Genomic DNA, 19,037 nt, shown 5'->3' on the forward strand with positions numbered 1-19,037 from the left:
ATATGAACTTGATGGGAATGGTGAGACAGGGACAATACACACTTTTGTTAAAATGAAGATTTTTATGGGAGGATGTTAAGATGTGGAAGCATATGACAGAGGTACACCTATAGAGCAAATGTACCTACCAATGTCAGTGGGTTAGAACACATTCCTATGTCCAATGAGGCCTCAAAGTTCAGCAGCCCAATGGGCTGTTTTCCACATTTTTGGGGGTCATACCCACATTGTATAAACAGCTCTAACTGTAAGGAGGAATGCTGTGAAGTAATCAGCCATTTCTCTAACACTCTGTAGACATTTTGTATCCATCCTTATTTAACCAGCTCTTGGTAAACAGTGTAAGCCAACTGAACAGTGCCCACTCCTGTAATTTCACCACGGTTTGTTTTATTATTTTTTTTTCCTTTTAATTCTTTGAGCATTGCTAGGCAACTCTGTGTATTGTGGAGACCATGGTTGATTACACGTTCTTTTAAATAAAAACCTGTGCTCCAGTTCTTTTCTAAGGCCAATAAAAGTCATATAGTTCAAAGTTACCACAGAACAAAATATTCATAAATAATAAAAATCAGGAGACTATATATATAGATATATATATATGTATATGTATGTATGTATGTATGTATGTATGTATGGTGTGTGTGTGTGTGTATGTGTGTATGCTAGGTTTTTGAAATGTCTTTAGAAAGTAATTTCCATCTTACTCTTTTGAAATGCTGTAACAAGCACAACCTTTTTATATAAGTCATCCTGGTAGAACCAATAGGAAATAACTATTTCTCTTTAAATATTGTCCCTGTGTTGTTAGTGTAAAGTGTCATTGGCCACACCCTGTGATTATTTCCCTGGCTCTATATTAATAGTATAATGGTTTAAACAGAAGCAAGATGAGTGTAGATATTTATCCTGCATCAATACATGAGTACAAGTGCACAGAAAAGAAAATAGCCAGGGATATTGGAAAGTAGAAGATGCATTATCTACCCAAGGCTCTCTCCATGAAGCTGGGTGATTCAGTGGGACTACTGTTAAAAAATTTTGGTGAGATCTATAAAATAATCCCTTTCAATCCAGCAAGACTAAATGACACTGAGAAGCCAAGAACAGGAGGCACCATTTGACCAGAAGTATAGGGAGAACTGTCCATATTCTTTGAGTGCACTGTAGCTAGCCACTCTTGGCCTGTCTTTGGACATGTTTTCTATTTCTGAACCATTATAATTGATACACTATATTTTTTGACACATTGGCCTGATTTCTTCAAGGGTATTATGGGAAATCGCATAGGACCTTATAGTGCTGAAAGTACACATGGAATCTTCTTGTGTTTCTGAATTGGAAGCAATAAGTCCTTTTAGCTGTTAAAAGCTGCAAACTGCCTTTGGTCTTTCTGGTAATTTGGACCCGTCATCTAACCGTTCAAATAAGAAGAAAAAGGATTGTGTGTTTTCATGCAATTTAGCTTGAAAAACCCTGAGCCAGAGTTCCTTCCTGCAAAAAGTACAATTTATTTGACATGAGTTACGGTGTTTTCACAGACGTGGCTATACCTCTTAGTAATGTACACGCTCGGTTCTCTGCATGAGCCAAGGGATCCTCTCATTTGTTCTGCCTCATTTCATTTGGAAACGCGCGGCTCTTCTTCCTTGTGTTTTGCTTCTGTTAACATCTGGAAGCTTCAAATGGTGGAGTAATCCCAACCCAGGAATCACTCCTGTGAATTGGGGGAATATTCAATAATACAGGAATTAAAGCATGGCCCACAGGCCTTACAATACCACATACACCAAAGGCAGTGAGCACCAAACATCTACACAACCAAGGTGATGTTCCTTATGGGAAACTTCTGTTATCAATAAGTTAAACTACTTTATTATTGCTCAGTAATCACCTAGATTTTACTTTTTATTAAAATAATGATCTGTTGCTTTTAATGTATTTGGCCTAAGAGTCATTGAATTTGAACTGGTGAAATGCTATGTATTCCAGTATATCTGGAAAAAAAAATCTAAACTTGGCAAACTTTTTTATTTCCTTTCTAAAGAATATCATTTCAGTCCTTACACTCTATGTTATTCCTTTTTCCACAGCTGGAGCCGTTCTCTTGGGATAAAAGGTTAATGGATTGTGTTGAGAAAAGGCAGAAGAGTAGAAATAAAAGTATCTTAAATCTTAGAGCTTGTATCTCAGAACTTCACTGCACTGGTGATGAGGATTTGAATATAGTTTCTTCCAGGAAACCCATCAATGTGCAGTTGCCTTCCATGATTCACAGATCGCCAGGGCACCTTAGGGAAACATACATTTTAGCCCACAGAGCACAGAAGTGATCAATCTCCGGAGTCTTCTGCCAATGTCTGTGTGCATTTAGAGCTAGCTCACTTTTATAGCAACGCCCTTCCTCACAGCTCTGTACTTCATCTTGTTCATTGTCGTTTCTTAGAAAATACTGACACAGTCTTGAAAGGTTTGGTAGACAATCATTATGAATCCCCTCCATAACATGTAGCAGACTCTTGAAGACTTGTCTCTAGTGTCTTATTTAAGTTATTCCACAACAAGAACAACAAAAGTTTGGACACCATTTTCTTTCAATCTAACTATAACTAGAAGAAGGTCCTTACTTTCTAGCACTGGCCAAATACTTCTTAGGTAAAGCTCTCACATTGTAGCCTAGGCTGGTCTACAGCTCACTCTGTAGTCTTTGATGGTGTGCACCTTTAACCCTCCTGTCTCTGCCTTCCCACAGATCCTAATTCTTGAGCGATGATCTTTGGATAATTTTTCAACCTGTCGTGTTCGTGTAATACTAAGTTGTATGACTTTTAATTTGAAGTTTAATTTATAAAGATCTCAGACTAAGTGAAACCCAAGAGTGACAATTTGCATATGGTCAAAAAGTTAGAGATGGATGTTCCATGATCCTTAGATGTGTTTGGGATCCAGTTTTCCATTAACAAACATTTCCACTAGATGGTGTGTGTCATAGCTTCCTTTCAGGTTTTCCCTAGTATAAATGGAATAATAATGCATCTACCACTATTGCCTTGAAGGCTGGAGAGCTTAGTACATATGCTTTGTTCAGCACTTGATATACAGTAAATATTCTGCCAAGGTTATCCTTAAAATGATATAAGTTTGATATTCTAAAACTTAAAAAAAAACTTAGCAAGTGTCTGATGATTCAAAAATTTGCCATCACATTTTGATAATTCCAAAAAGAGAAAAGATACATCCATTAATCATTTTACTTTAGTGAATAATATTTTATTACTTGCATATGATTTATTTTTGTCATATCCATTTAATGTGTCAAATAACATATACTATGAACTTAGCTGCAAAGAGGTGCTTTTCAGGTCATAGGAAAAGAAATCCATTAACTAGGATATGGAATTGGAAATTCTGATCCTGTTTGCTCCAATGAAATATGGCTTAAAAGTGAGTTGTATAAGACATGGTATCCTCTAAGTGACCTCACCACATCCATTTCTGTCTCTGAAGTTTCTTCTTCTTGTTATTATCAGACAACACTCTCAAGTTAATTTGCTTGCCTCTGCCAGACACCTCTGAGCTGATTAATTCTAGTCTCTAGTGTGGAAGAAACTGGAGAGCTTGGGTGTATTCTTCATTCTGTACTTAAGTCTGAACTCGTGGTACTTCTGCAAAATTCGTGAAGTGCTTATTATCCTGGGGAAACTAAAGAGCATTCATTAAGCACAGTGCACATACACATTCAAAGGATGAGGATTTTTTTTTCTTTTTTGTCAGAATATATTTTAATCTTCTTGCTAGGATAAGGAGGCAAAAGACATTTAGCCCTAATTAGTCATCTGCCAGCAAAATGAAATATGGTCCCCCCTTTTAATTATCTATATTTAATTTACTATTTTCAATAGCATGCTGGTCTGGAGACAGCTAAGTTCATCCATGGTATGGGATTAGATTTTCATGACAGTTTTCCCAAAGATTTTGTAACTTCAGAAACATGGGAAATCCATGTGTTCTTAGTAACAGTCGTGCCCTGCTATACAAACTCACCTTCTCACTGAGTATCCTTGAAGCCTTCAAGACTGGTAGAGAATGGTACCCTAGACCCTCAAGAAGTCTGTTCTTCTCCCAGGGGTAATAAATCCATTTTGTGTGGTCTTATAATACTGTGTAGTTCTGGTGTCACAAATGATGTCACTGAATTGGTAGGACAGCTTAATACATACTCCTTTTGCATGGTAGCCCAGTGATGGTAGCACTCTTTATAGGTTGCTTGTGATGATGCTCTTGACACTTGTCAGAAAAACAGACATGGATGAGGACCTCGGTACATTTGTTTCTCAAGTCAGTATCTGTCACCAACTTTCTAATGTATTTGATTAATTTTTTATATTGTGGTGTTTAGAGTTATTTTATAAAGCCTTGAAATAATGTAATAAAATAATTAAAGGCTGCCCCACCATTATAACAACTAAAAATGATAAGTGATTATTCAAAATATGGGAAAGCTTGCTATTGCTCATGCACAATCTTAGAGTCTAGTCTGGGAGCTGAAAGAAATTAGTAGGAAGTTTTGCCTTATATAAGCCGTGAAGGCAGTTCTGCCAGGAGACTGGGCGATTTACTGCTCAGCAGATGGAGGGAGAAGGCAAGGCCACCTCAGGGCCACAGTGAGCTATCCAAAGGGCTGATTCCTCTAAGGCCTCTGAGGGTCAGCAGAAAAAGCTCATCCATGTCAGAGATTAATACCTCTAATGAAGACCTGGGTACCTCCCATCTCTGGTAAGAGCTGAGCAAGGCACTGTAACTCATGAAGTCGTATTGCTCTGGTCCTTTCGAAAAAAAATTTTTTTTCTACAGAAAGCTGAATAATGATTCACTTGGTTAATGCCCATATAATTGTGAAAAATCACATCCCCAGCTGGAAAATAAAGCACAAAAATAAAAAAATAAAGTTTGTGGAATGTGGCTAGAGAAACAAAGAACAGGAAAACAGGTCCAGAGTTTCCCAAAAGAAAGCAACGCCCCTCCAAGGGACTTCCAATTGCCACTTGCATATGATTTGGAAAAAGCAAACCATGTTTAAGGACAGAGAAGGATCCCGGTTTTCTTCTGGGGTATGCTTATTCTGTGTAATAAAACGGAGCTTCCTGTCAGAGAGAACTCCAACTGAGAGAAGGGAAGCTGTGGGGGTGGTGAGCGCGTGGGAACTATGGATCGAATCTCTCCCTGAGCGCCCATCAGCAGGTGCGTCCAAGAACTGGCTGCAACAATAACCAGGCAGGATGCTAGTGATGGGCTTTGCGCTAGTGTGATAATGAGCTGTAGATAAAAGGCTGGGGGACAGCTGTTAGTAGGCACCAGGCTGTCATTGGCATGGCTCTGAATGTTAAATACTACTCTGGGATCCTCTACGCTCCACACACCAAGTTAGGATCCTACACTAAGACTGCGTAGCCCGTTTACTGAAAATTTGCCAGATATAAATCACTTTAATTCTTTTCCTCTTCACCACCTTCACCCCCACTTCCTGATTCACTTGTACATTTCTCTGCTTTGAACTGTGAACCATCTACCTTCAATTAGTTGTGGAGTGCTCCAACTTTTCCTTTCCCTACAGGATTAAACCTGCTAAAAGTAACTAGCGTTTTCTGTCTGATAAATAAGGGGATTGTCGCAGTAACTGCTGTCAGCATTTTTCTCATTTAAACAAATAAAGCTGACACCTGATGAAGTTCTGTGCTGCTCTGTTATGTTTAGAACATGCGGAGCGATTATTCATCCGCTGCCAATGCTAGTCTATCCACAGCTAAACCCTCCCAGAGCCTAGAAAGCTTTTGAGCAGATCAGTAACCACAGTTGTATTTTTAGATTTTGTGAGCTTCTACTCCATAGCAAAGTCTGATGGGCATAATTTGCATGATAATCTAAAGGGCGGGGCTTTTCCATGCCTATGGGAATCCTGCAAATTATTGGGTACAATGCCTCTTCTTCAGGAGATACTATGTTTTATTGGTCTGGAAATCTTGGCCCACTATAACATTTTCTACCATCAAGTTAGCTGCCATCTCTGGCGATGGAAAAGGATATAACTGTGTCTGCTTGCAACACAGATGGGGAAACTTTAGTGGGGATGATAGAAGCAGTTACTTTAAATAGAGAACCTGTGCTTAGATGTTTCCCAAATGTGAATGTAGATTCACATATGTGCATACTTACTGGCTGTGTACGTAAAGGTTGCGTTAAGTAATTAATAAATTTAAAAGTCACCATGCCAGACCACACCGGGCATCAGAGGGCCAAGTGACATGTTCTCATCTTGGCAGACTCTCTGGCCCGGAGCTCCCAAACATCCCATCCAACTTGCTAAGTTTCCATGGTGGGTTGTTACCAGGACAAACCAATGCATCCCAGTTTTGTGGTGGGATTAGTGTGTCCTGCCACCCTACCTTCTCTGAAACTCTCAGTTCAGATGCCATGTGAAGGAAAACACCACACAATCCTAGTTTAAAATCAGCAGGTAACTCAATCGCTGGGAGCAACAGCTAACATCCTAATTAGTAAGTCATAGTGAAATTAATCCTCCTATGGCAGATCTTGGTGGATATGCCATCTTACGGGGGGGGGGGATCTCTAGTTCATTAATCTTGTACCCCAAGCTCACTCTTGTCCTGAAAACCTCAAGTCTCTTTTTCTCCTTCCTTTCTTCCCCCCTCTGACCTGGAAGTCCCACCTACTGCTTGCCCAGTGATTTCCTTCCCTGAAATCTTTATTCCTTGGGGGAAGGTCCTTGCCACATCTAAATGTGTATATCAAAGAGCTGAAGATTAGAGTAAGAATGTCCTATTTTTTTTTTTTTTTTTTTTTTTTTGAGAAAGACACCTTATTAAAGTAGCATCATTTTGTTATCCTGGGTGAACCACAGAAGATATGAAGACATTATGGAGTTGTGAGGATTTTCTTAGACATGATGGTCAGACCAACTGAAACCCTCATGATTGAAGGAGGAGTCTTCAAGCATGGTGTGTATGTGTGTGTGTGTGTGTGTGTGTGACAATGTCATTTGGAATCTGCTACCGTGATCATGCTGATTAGGAGACTACACTGTGTTCAGGAGCAGTTCATTTGTGTAGGCTTTACTTTGTGACCCCTTGTAGAACATCTGAAATGGATGAGGAGCTGAGCCATCCTGATGTTGAATTCATAACTTAAGGCTGTTCCTCTGGATCCTGGATGGGATGTCAGAAAGAATACCAGAAATAGAGCAAGTTCTGCTGTCCATGTGGTGGAAACTTATTTTCTCTTTGCTCTTGCCAAAGTAGCCTGTAAATGTCTCTATATGGACTAGTCAAACCGGTTTAAGGCCTGTTTACCATGTGGGGAGTGGTCTGATGATCATGGCTGCATGTACAAACTAATTCAGGTGCAGTGCACATCCTTGATACAGCTCCTATACTCCAAGCCACCGTTCCCTGTCCTAACCCCAGGAGCTAGTTGTGTGACATTACTCAAAATAGCCAATTCTGGATTTTACTACTTTTCGGTATTTGAATCCCTTTCATGGGAACAAAGCAGAGAAGCTCTTGTTCTGTTTCTCTCTTTCTTCTGCCTTCTGTTTGCCCTGGTATGTTCTGCTTCCATGTGGCTGAATGTGGCAGGCTGGGCCAGTTTCTTACTAGCTATGTAAATTTCTTCCTCATGCCAGTCATTAGTATGTCTGCAGGCTAACCACACTTGAATAAAATAGATTCTGAGTGTCCTTGGGGTGAGGGTGGGGGAATGCAAATTGGTGGTTTGGATGTATGCACTCCCTGTTTTCTGACTGAGACATGTGACCCCTCTGAGACATCCTGAGGTGGATTAGGTTCCCAAGTTGGATAGAATGAGAACAGTGGAGTGGCTTGATCACATTTTTACCGATGAAGTTTATTATATCTAAAAATGTTAGATATATAGGGCTGTAGAGATGGTTCAGCGGTTCAGAGCACTGACCGTTCTTCCAGAGGTCCTGAGTTCAATTCCCAGCAAGAACATGGTGGCTCACAACAATCTATAATGACATCTATGACATCTAGTGTCCACTTGTGGCAACATACTCTCTCTCTCTCTCTCTCTCTCTCTCTATATATATATATATATATATATATATATGTGTGTGTGTGTGTGTGTTTGTGTGTGTGTGTGTGTGTGTGTTTGCACAAAATAATGTTGTCCACACACACACACACACACACACACACACACACACACACACCTGCACACTCTCAGTTCCCACACTCTATTCATTCTCCTCACACCATGGAGTCCCCCTTCTACTTTTCTATTTGTTGTGTTTACCATCTTGTTTACTATGATGATCTCCAGTTTCATCCATTTCCTCATAAATAAATAGCATGGTTTTTCATAATTGCTGGGTAATAATCTATTGTCAATGTATAGCACATATTCTTTATCCATTCATCTGGTGGTGGTTTCATAGGCTAATTTGAGGACAGCTACTGTGATGCACAGCTGTCTCCATGGTGTGCTCAGTTTAATTCTCCAGGGTGTATACCTAAGTATGACATAGCTGGATCTTATATTAGTTATGTTTTTTATAAAACCTGCATAATGATTTTCATAACTGCCGGACTAATTTACATTCCCACCAGCAGGGTATGTAGGTTGAAGGCCTGTTTTACAAGGTCTGGTGCTTTCTGACTCAGTGTCCCCGGCATACTACCATGGCTGCTCCTCATACCTGTAGTATTGGTATGGTCCTTTCTTCTCTGCTTAACTCTTCAAAGCATACTATCCACTTGTCTTAAGTTGAAGAGCAAGAAGTAAGCAAGCCCTCCTCGTACAGGCTCACTCCTTATCTTAAACCTCTTCAACTTCTCTTAACAGTATGTGGGCCCCACTCGTAGTCACTTTCTCAAGAAACGAGTTTAGTTTTGATTTTAATATACTTCATTTCCATGCACTTTTCTCATTTTTACCTTAGCTAACAGACTCTTCCATTCCAATGCCCTGGTCCTGATATAGTTTATCCTTGCCAGGATGGGGCCTAGGGCTTGTTCTTTACAGGCACAGGTCACTGGAGCTAAACCATCAGCCCTTTCATTATGTGCCAGGATGGCAGAGATACAACCATACCATCATCTCTAAGAGTTCATACATTCTTGCTCTGGAGAAATCCACAGAGTGCAGGACTGAAATCTTAAAAAAAAAAAAAAAAAAATTGGGAGCTTTCTGCCTGAGGAAATGTGGATTGTTAACAGACACCAGAGTGAGTGTTGTGTGGTACCTCCTCCAAACTTAGGAAGCTTAACTCATATTGTACATGATGGTTTCTTTGTCCATTACTGTGTCTAGTCACATATGGTGCATTATTGACTGCATGGTGTGGGGATGTTCTCCATGAGACTAGGTCACCTCTGTTCTTACTGTTTACTCCAGGCCACCAGCAGAGGCAGACTTGTCTTCTACTTCTTCCCTGCAGAGCCTTTGGCTCCTTTGAATTATAATGACCCCTACTCCAATTCCAGGTTTCTTTTCTGCTACTTACTTTTGGGTTTTGTTTAGATTTTTTTGTTGGTATTCTTCTTTGTTTGTTTGTTTTTCAGTTGAAAGCGATTCTTCTCTAATACAATTTCAAAATACGGTTCTTTTCCCATACAATACATCCTGACCGGCTTCCCCTCCCTTTTCTCCTCACAGCTCCCCTTTCCCCCAGAAACATCTCCCACCCCCTCTGACTTTCTTCAGAAAAGAGAAGGCTCCAAACATGATTCAGGATGACAAGGCAAATGCCTCCGAATTGTTTTTGAATATAAGACTAAAAAAATTCCAAATTAGGCATTTAATTTTTCTTCACTTCTTTCACACATTAGTCTTATTTTCATAATCAAGAACAAAGCAAGCCCAGGTGGAGGCATTTCCCTGTGAAAAGCCTTGGAATTAGTTTGTAAGGCAGAAGGGGGGGGACAATTGCCAGATGCCCCATCTATAAACCATGGATGCAAACAGGCGGCTCTCATCTCTCTAAGTCGTCTACATCAAGGGGAGAGAAGAACATGTTCCATCTTTGGGCGATGTGCTCATGCAGTGAGTGAAGATCTGTAAGGCTCACTGTGGTGCTGGACTTATATAATCAGGCCTTGACTAAGCATTCCTATAACAAAGGCCAATGTCAGCCAGTGTCTGTGGGACAGAAAGGCATGAGAACTATAGGGACTGGGACTTTGTTTGCCATTAAGTAAGTGAAGTAGCTAGGAGGAATATCCCTTTCCAGCCCTGGCACTCCAAGAAGGTTAGCCTACCATCCCAAAGATGGACCCCAGTGGTCCTTGGTCAGAAGAATGTAGGAGACAGATCTCCACAGTTAGAAGTACCAAGCATATTCCCAATGATCAGAAGAAAAATGCAAATTCATAACAATCTCATAGGAAGATTAAAGTCTTCAGCTTTATCCCAGCTCAGAGGTTTCTTTTCTGCTATTTCTACAACCTTTGCTCCATCTACTGACACCCCTACTCTGAGAGTTTTCCTTGTTCCTAGATTGTTAGACTTAAAGATCAATGGGTCTGCCTCCTGTCTGACCTGTCCATTTGGTTTTGTATCTCACAGGCTTTGTTCTTAACCTTGGATGCTACTATTTGGTCTGTTTCTTCTCTCTCTTTCTCTCTCTGTCTCTGTCTCTTGCTCTCTCCCTCTCTGTTTCTCTGTCTCTCTGTCTCTCTGTCTCTCTCTCTCTCTCTCTCTGTCTCTCTCTAACACACACACACACACACACACACACACACACACACACACACACACACACGGGCTTTTTTTTCAAACCACACTATTACAGTAACCCTTCCTTGTCTACAACTGTAGCCACTCAAAGAACAACTTGAAACACTGTTCCTGGGCTTACTATGCAGAGATTGTTAGGTTCTAGACATTACCTTAGGTTTGTATTCCTCACAGTACATTTTATACATAGACCGAGAGCACGAGGTCAGTGTAATAGGAATGCTGTTCTATTGTACAGCACTGCATTAGTTGATAATACTTTGTGTGTGTGCTTTACATCCTACTCAGCTAGTGGAATTTAATTAGCAGTAATATATTACTGTCACGGTAATTAAAACCTTGCCTTGATTAAAAACAGAACTGTTTAATTAAAAAGAAAAGGTTTGGCTAGCCTTACCTTTGTGATTGAGAAATGTAGTGGCCTCACCTAATGTTCTCTGTCTGCCCATCAGGCTTGAAGGTCCGGGAAGTGTTTATCAATGTCACCAGGCAACAGGTGGAGGACTTCCATGGGCCAGAGGACTACTGGTGCCAGTGTGTAGCGTGGAGCCACCTGGGAACTTCCAAGAGTAGGAAAGCTTCAGTGCGCATTGCCTGTAAGTATCTTTGGGGAGGACTTTGGGGATGACCTTGGGTCTTAGGAGTAGGGAAATAAGATAAATACAGTTGTAGAGGTTAGTGGAGATGTCCTTGTCTTCTGCAGAATGTGGATAAATGGGAGGCAGTGATAGACTTTCCCACCTCCAATAAATTTACTTCTTTAAACTTTCTTTTAAAATGGTCAATCATTTTCTCCAGAGGATAATCAGCAACTCGGTTTGCTTAAGAGATTCTGCCTGGATTTTCAGAACTCAAATGTCTCCATGTTGTCAGAAAACTATGGTCCAGAGAAGATGAAGCCCACACCAATGTACTCTGCCTCTCCCCATCAATGGTAATGCTTAGGTGGGGCACACCTGGGGAGAGCTGAGTAATGACTATTCGTTCTACCTTCCAGCCAATCTGCAAAAATAAGGCATTAAAAACATTAAAGGGTTTTTATAGCCTGCTGTTAAGTCTCTTCTCTGCTAACTTTAAAACATGGAAATGGGTTTCAAAAGTGTATTTATTTGACCCAAGTATAATTTTAAAAACATGCATAGTTGGAAAACAAGGAAAGAAAAATAGCTTTTCTGAGCAGACCAAGATTTTTCTATCCTATTTGTGTATCTATGCTTTTATAATCCGAGTATGATATATAATATATAAATTTCTCCTGTTCTACCCATTACCATTAGCCTGCCTCTGTATATCCTCAAACTCCTCCTTTATTCTGCCTAGGACTGTTATTTAAAAAAAAAAAAAAAAAAAAAAAAAAAAAAAAAAAAAAAAAAAAACTATGGAAGGAAGCTGGGAGGGGCAGAGGAGATGGTTATTGTTGTTTTATTGGAATCCTGCTTTTTGAGAGTGCCATAAAGAATATGGGACAAGGGGGATTTATCTGAGGACTGGAGGAATTCTCCATAGCAGATGTTGATGGCTTAGGGATTAAGAATAGGAGTGAACTGCTATTTGCAAAGACATTTATGTTTCCTCAGAAATGAAATCTCCCTCTTAAAATATGCATTTCACCTTCATAATACTGGTGATTTGGGAGGTCTCTTCTAGATGTCTCGTGGGTCCTACTAGACCAGGAGAAAAGAGGTCACCTCATAAACCGTACTCAGTCTGAGAGCCTTGGGAAATATTTTTTTCCAATAGTTGCTTAGTTAATTAAAATTAGCCAACCAATATTTTATGACTTTATTGTAACAGGTCAACCAAGAGAGGAAGCAGGTTTGCATTCATTTGTCCCATAAAATGTTCAGTTCTGTGTTCCCCATGAGGACTTACTAGGATGACCCAGAACCCTAGTCAAGGTAGGGCATATATCTGTAGGCTCAGTCCAAGCAGAGTGAAGGAAACAGCACTAGACAGTTTGACACTAGCTCACTCAATCTCTGTCTGCTGAGCTTCATTTTCTTTTTCCCTCCTCAGCCTTTCTTCTCCAAGGTTGATGTCACCTATACTTTGAACTATTATTAATACAGTTTCCCTGGTCTGGGCCCGTCCCTGTTGTCACCTCTCTCCATGCTTGCTCACTTGATTCCTGACTTCCACATGCCTGTTAGAACCTTATGGTTGTGTTCACAGAGTCCATCAAAGATTGGTTGAAACCCACCTGTTGTCATTTCCCGTCACCTTGAACGTACATGTCGCACTTTGTCCTTCCACATGCCTACTGGTCACACATGTGAGCCCTGACTTTCTGACACACCCCTTCACAAGTGCAGTCTGCTACTCCGAATATGTACTGGGACAGGAGAGAGGAGCCTAGACTCTCTTCTAGAGTCCATGCTTCATTTCCTTTTCCGTTCTGCTTCTGCTTAGTTCTGTACAGTTGGGTAGCATAGCCCATTTTTTCTCGGTCTTAATATCTCCACATGTGAGTCTGTACCTGTTTCATGGAGCTGTTCTGAGCATTGCTGATATTCTTGAGTAATAATTATTTAAACTTACAAGACCAGTGAATACTCTCCAGCCATGATCTGATGCCCTATGGCATTCCTGGTTCCCCGAATGGGCTGGTCTTCAGCTATGCTAATTGAATGAGTGTCTGAGGTTTGCCTTACTGTGCTGATCCTCTAAGAATGATAAAGTCATAGAACAGGCATTGTTAATAAAGGAAAAGGAACTTTCCATTATGTCACTTTCCTTTTAATCATTTGACCTTCCTAGATATCTGAGATCCTTTTCTGATAATAATCCTGTGATTGTCTCTAAAGATTTAAAGTAATCTGTCCTTTTTACATGATAAGCTCATTTGTATATAAAAATATTTTTAAGCAAAAATGTTAGAATGTCATTATAGCCCATATTATACAATTCACTTAATGTGTTTCTAATAGTGTTTCCAACATATTTTAATTTCTTCCCATGTAGCAAGTTAGAGGCTCTTTAATTTATTTAAAATTATTTATGCAAGCCAAGACATGATTTGTCATTAAATATTGCATTTGACTTGGGGACCAATGTGCATTAAAATGTAAATTGAAATTTAACTAGTGTAATGGCATCAAAAGTGGATGTGGGGGTGCCTTCAGGATCTTACTTCGATGTTTAATTCACTTGCAGGAAAAACAGTTTAAAAATAATTTTCCTTTTTTATTAGACTGAGAGAGAAGAGTTATGACTTTTGCGTGTAAGTACTTCCTAACAAATAGCACATTGCACATGAGGATAGTCTTCATTTTCAATAAATGAATAGGCAAATTATATATAATTGTTACAATGTTTTTTTTTTCTTTTTAAGATTGTTTTTTAAGTAATAGAGGCATCTTAATGGGCTAAATAATCATTGATAGATAAATGCAGATTATGAATGTGAGGACTATCATCCAAAGGGACTTTACAATTTACTACCATCTTTATAGTACTCAGTAAACGGTTCTGCTCTAGCATCTGAGCTCCTTCTGCTTCCTGCATTGAGCCAATGAGCCACTAAGGATTTAAAATTTTTAAAATTGCATTGTGCAAAAAGCACCAAGGCAACTGGGACATTGAGCTGGGGGCTATATTGACAGGAGAATCTTGAAATCATCATGGTTATTAATCTCTATGAAAACACCAGGAGGCACTCTGGATGCTGCTGCTTAGAGATTGTTTGATTATTTTTTTTTTAAAAGGAAACAACACTGAGAAAATTCTCCTCTTAACTTTATGATTCATCTGTTCCTCAGAGTGGACCCTGTTGAAGGTAAACGTTACAGACACAGAGCACACTCTTCAATGATATTATGAATTAGACTGGGAACATTATAGATATTATAAATTATTTCCGTTTATATTATTGATTATTTAGTTTATAATTTATTATATTGTTGTATAGTATCGTTAAGGATTTTGCAAGTCTGTGAGCAGATATCACTGGGATATTTTGCCTGGGAACAGTATTTCCAAAACTTCAACCTGTACCATTATGTCAGTCAGCAGCTGGCATGGTCCTCATATGATGCTGAAGATTAAGTTCAAGTAATTCAGAGAGCCTAGTATAGGGTCTCTAGTCGAGAATTTCTATTGAGCTTTCTGAATGTGAGGACTGCTAGTTGGTGTATGTCCTGCACCACCAGTCCTGAGAATTTATGTCCTGTTATTTCAGGCGTTTTTATCTGCCCCCTTTAGAGTTTCATATGCCTGCTTTGTTCAACTTGTTCCCACAAGGTAGAGAATACGACTGAATGGGAAGGTCATCTAGCCCTTACTAAGGTGGAACAGAGCCCCATCTGTCTGCATGTTGTATTCCCTAGTGTTTTCTTACTGCTAAGCTCTGTGAGTTGCCCTCTGTTAGATAGAAACTTGAGAATCAAAATAGAAACCTTTATGTGCATTTGAGTGTTTTCTTGGGGAAATTGGCAGTTGTTTTCCTCTTTCTTTCATTTATAAGTCAGTTGTGAACCTCCTCCTCGTGGTCAAATTCCACTGTATACACACGGGAGCCAGCATGCCTGTCATCTATCTTAACTAAGATTTCCCATAATCATGTGATGATATAAACAGGGAGAAATTGGCTGGCCACCAACTACTGGGGGCTGGAAATAGCTGAGACCTAGTTACCAAAGTGAGTTTCGAAAGGTAAAAATAGATAAATAAAGGCAGCCTACATTGACCCCCACCAAGCTGGCAGAAGCCTGTCTCCAGGGAACAACTCCCACAGGCCCTCCCTCATCCGTCTGGTTCCCTTGGACTGGAAGAGACAACATACTGTGGCATCTGCTGCTGGACCACTGTCAAAAGCAGGAATACTCAATTATTCGTAGTTGTTTATTTTCATGGGTGAACATTTGGCAGCTTAGAGCTCTCCTTTATTCTCTGTTTTTCCTTCGCTCCTTCATCTGCTTATGAGGTGATGTGCCTGTAACATTAAACCCTTGGTCAAGGAAACTCTTCACCACACTTGCATATACTCTACCTGACTTGCACTGAGAACTAAAAGTATCCTTATCTTAAAATTGAACATGTTCTAGCAAGTTGGTCACTTGAAAGAATACACAGTAGGAAAGCATGATTTTGTTGATTTTTTTTAAAGAACATAATTTGAGACATATTGAATAAAATGTAAATATGATGTTTATTTGAGATGCTTCTAAAATATCTATGCAATTGTAGCAAGCATGAATGAAGAAATTAGAAAAATCTCATTTACCGACACAGGGTGCTCTATACTTACATGCTGTAGTGAAACAAGATTATTTTCTTTCGCTTTTGGAGGTGGTTTCTTTTTGAAAATCAGAAAAGAAAAAAAAAAAGACATTCAGTTGTCTCTATTGTGTGTCTCAGCTACCTGGCTTCAATAGGTAATTTCATATGCTGGGAACTGTCGATGCCTCTACTTCCTGCTTGGAAAATTAAATATGGGGATAGGTGAATGTTTGTATACCTTAACATCTTCAGATATAACCTCCTTTGCCTGTCCTTTTCCACAACATCCTTACAGGTGTGCTGAGATCCACCTAGAAGAATTTGTGAGCACCACCTTTTCATATGGGTCCCCTAAGACCATCAGTTAACACAGACATTTACATAATGATTCATAACACTACCAAAATTGCATGGATAAAGGAGAAACAAAAGTAATTATACGGTTGGGGGTCATGACATGAGGTGCTGTATTAGGAAGGCTGGGAGCCACTGTCTTCGATGCTTGGGTATCGATGTGTAGGCTCAGATGGATTGGCTGCTCTCTCTGTCTGTGCTTTTCCTGTGTTCATTAGTCTTCACCCTGGAGCACACACATAGCTCCATCTCTGTCTCTCACTCTTTATTCTTACATTATGCTCCTATTGGAGAATCATCCTGTTTGCTGCCTTGTACATAGACCCCAGCTTAGCAAATCTGTTAACCCCACTGACCTCACCAGCCTCTCAGACCAATGTGGACATCAAAGGGTCTACTCTGGTATCCACAGCTCTGAGATTTCATGAATCCAAGTGTCCATCTTTGTCTTCCCACAGAATTTTTTGGGACTGTTATCCTATCTATAATCAGAAATATTTTGAAGTTAATTGTGAATTAATATATCATTTTAGATTGTGAACTACCTCAAAGTCCCTCTCTTATTACCTTTATGTTTTTAACTTCCAAGTCTCAAAGCAGGTCTTATATAACACCTTTGTAGTGGGAACGATCTTGAACAGCAATGCATTCATGCAAAGCTTGACTCTTCATAAAAGGGCATCTGTTCATTGTTTATCATGATGATGATGTCCATCTGTCTGGCTGTCTCATGAGTCTATAGCTAATAAGAACAGAGAAGAATCATCTTTGGCTTCCCTTGTGTGGAGTTGACTGCTTATCATTAGCACTGCTGTAAGCAGGGTTCCAAAGGGACTTGGGGAGAAGAAACATTACAACCATGTTACCTTGACCTCAGCTGTGTACACTGCCTGCTCTGGTGCAGTATTCTTTGTCTACATGTACCTATATTGTGGAAAATAGTCTTCAATACCTTGTATAAATTGAACAAATATTTGAAAAGTCAGTTTTTCTTTGCAGAGCAGAATGTCCCCTAAAGTTAAGAAAGACAATAATATAGCCTTCTTCCAAAGATGAATCATTTTCCATAACCATACATTAATCTATAGGATACTATTGAAGGATATGAGACATAGTTTCTGAATACTGCTGTAAGCTGCATAAAGTCGTCTAGTCAAGGGATTGGTGGTTGGTAAAATGCAAATGCAGGACAATAGCTGGGCTGCCCACCATGGAGTGTACTTGTATCCACCTGAAACCGTGCACATATGGTTTTTCTGCCAATCCCAGTGCTAATGAGTGTCAGGGTTACACAAATGTGCCAGGGGGGCTTACAGAAGCAGAGCTTGTAGCAGGCTTTCCGATCCCCAGGGTACAATGAACAAAGTTCAGTGGTTAAAAGTTATGAGTTTGGTCTGCAAAACTCAGTCTTTTGAAGCATGCGCTGAGCCCTGTGCAATTACATGGCACATAACACCTGTGAAGCCAATTCTGAAAGCTCAGGTCATATATGTAGTGCTCGTTTTAAAATGAAGGAAATAGCTGGTCTTAGAAGTCTATGGATAACCTCACATTCTATCGTACAGGATTCAGAGAGGATTGTTCTTACTATAAAACCAACAGCAGTATCACCCAATCTAGGTACTAAGATAGCAAATGAGAGTGGAGCTTGAGGACAGACATGACCAATGGTGGACAACTGTTCTTACTATAGTAGCTCCTTGTGCACTCTACATGGAGAAGAAAAGTGCACACGTCTGACAGTGACATGTGAGAACATATATTAGATATCTAGCTAAGATGGCAGACAAGAGAATTACTTATAAATTAAGAAATGGTATCAAGAGTGAATGGAGCCAGTTTTTTGGTAAAGAGCTTGACTAGCATCCAGAATCCTGCATTCGAAACTCTACACTCCACAAATATCGTATAATCCCAGCACTCTGAAGTGGTTCTAGGTCATCGGGCTAAATAAAGAACAAAGCCAACATTAAGACGCATCTCAAGCAAATTTTTGACATAATAATAGACCTTAGCTGAGGCTACAGCAAAGCACCTAGAATTTTCTTCAGGCATTTACTGAGAATCTTCAGCTGAATGCTGACACAGCTTACAGATGCCACTCTTTCTGTGTTTCCACCTCTATGATCTTGTCCTGCTGAGCCACGGGATATGTTCTGAGAAGCACGTCATTAGGTAGTTTTACATTTGCTTACCCAGGTGGCATATTTCCATATAATATGGAAATATGTATGGGGCTACTGCCAACCTACCCTGTGAAAGAGTTCTGAAGTAAATATATTCTTAGTAGGTAGGAAGCTGCTTGAAAATGTTACAAAAAGAATAAAACATATATAACTGTACAAGACAACTACATGTCCTGAAGGTTTGCACAATTGATCTTACGGAAGGATTGTTTGCAAAAGTTACCACAAACCCATGCAGAAGCATAAATCTGTGGGTTCACTGGCAATAGGGAGTGCTTAGTTCTATTATAATTTTTTGTATATACTAGCCTTATTAGATTCATTAGATGCAGACTTGTGGAATTTTTTAATACAGCAGAATGTCTCCCTTCATTGCCTTTACTTAGTGCATTTTATGATATAACTGTAGTATAAATATTAAGAGATTTTGACAGAAAATTATCTCTCAACTTAAATAAGTATTCATTCTTTGGCAGCATGCAAAAATTTGGCTTTGAAAGTGATCTA

General features: G+C 39.6%; 1 protein-coding gene across 6 annotated transcripts in view; it reads left to right on the plus strand.

Annotated features, from left to right (window-relative positions):
* Window positions 1-19,037, plus strand: part of UNC5D (unc-5 netrin receptor D) — a gene marked incomplete at both ends in the record, with an annotated part of 506,783 nt that overhangs the window by 284,472 nt on the left and 203,274 nt on the right. For all 6 annotated transcript variants that reach the window (XM_080928792.1, XM_080928793.1, XM_080928794.1 and 3 more), the window contains one exon: window positions 11,226-11,369. In XM_080928792.1, the coding sequence (XP_080784918.1) occupies window positions 11,226-11,369 (144 nt within the window). The remainder of the gene's footprint in view (window positions 1-11,225; window positions 11,370-19,037) is intronic.

Source organism: Micromys minutus, assembly GCF_963924665.1.
Source record: "Micromys minutus genome assembly, chromosome: 14".
NCBI lineage: Eukaryota > Metazoa > Chordata > Mammalia > Rodentia > Muridae > Micromys > Micromys minutus.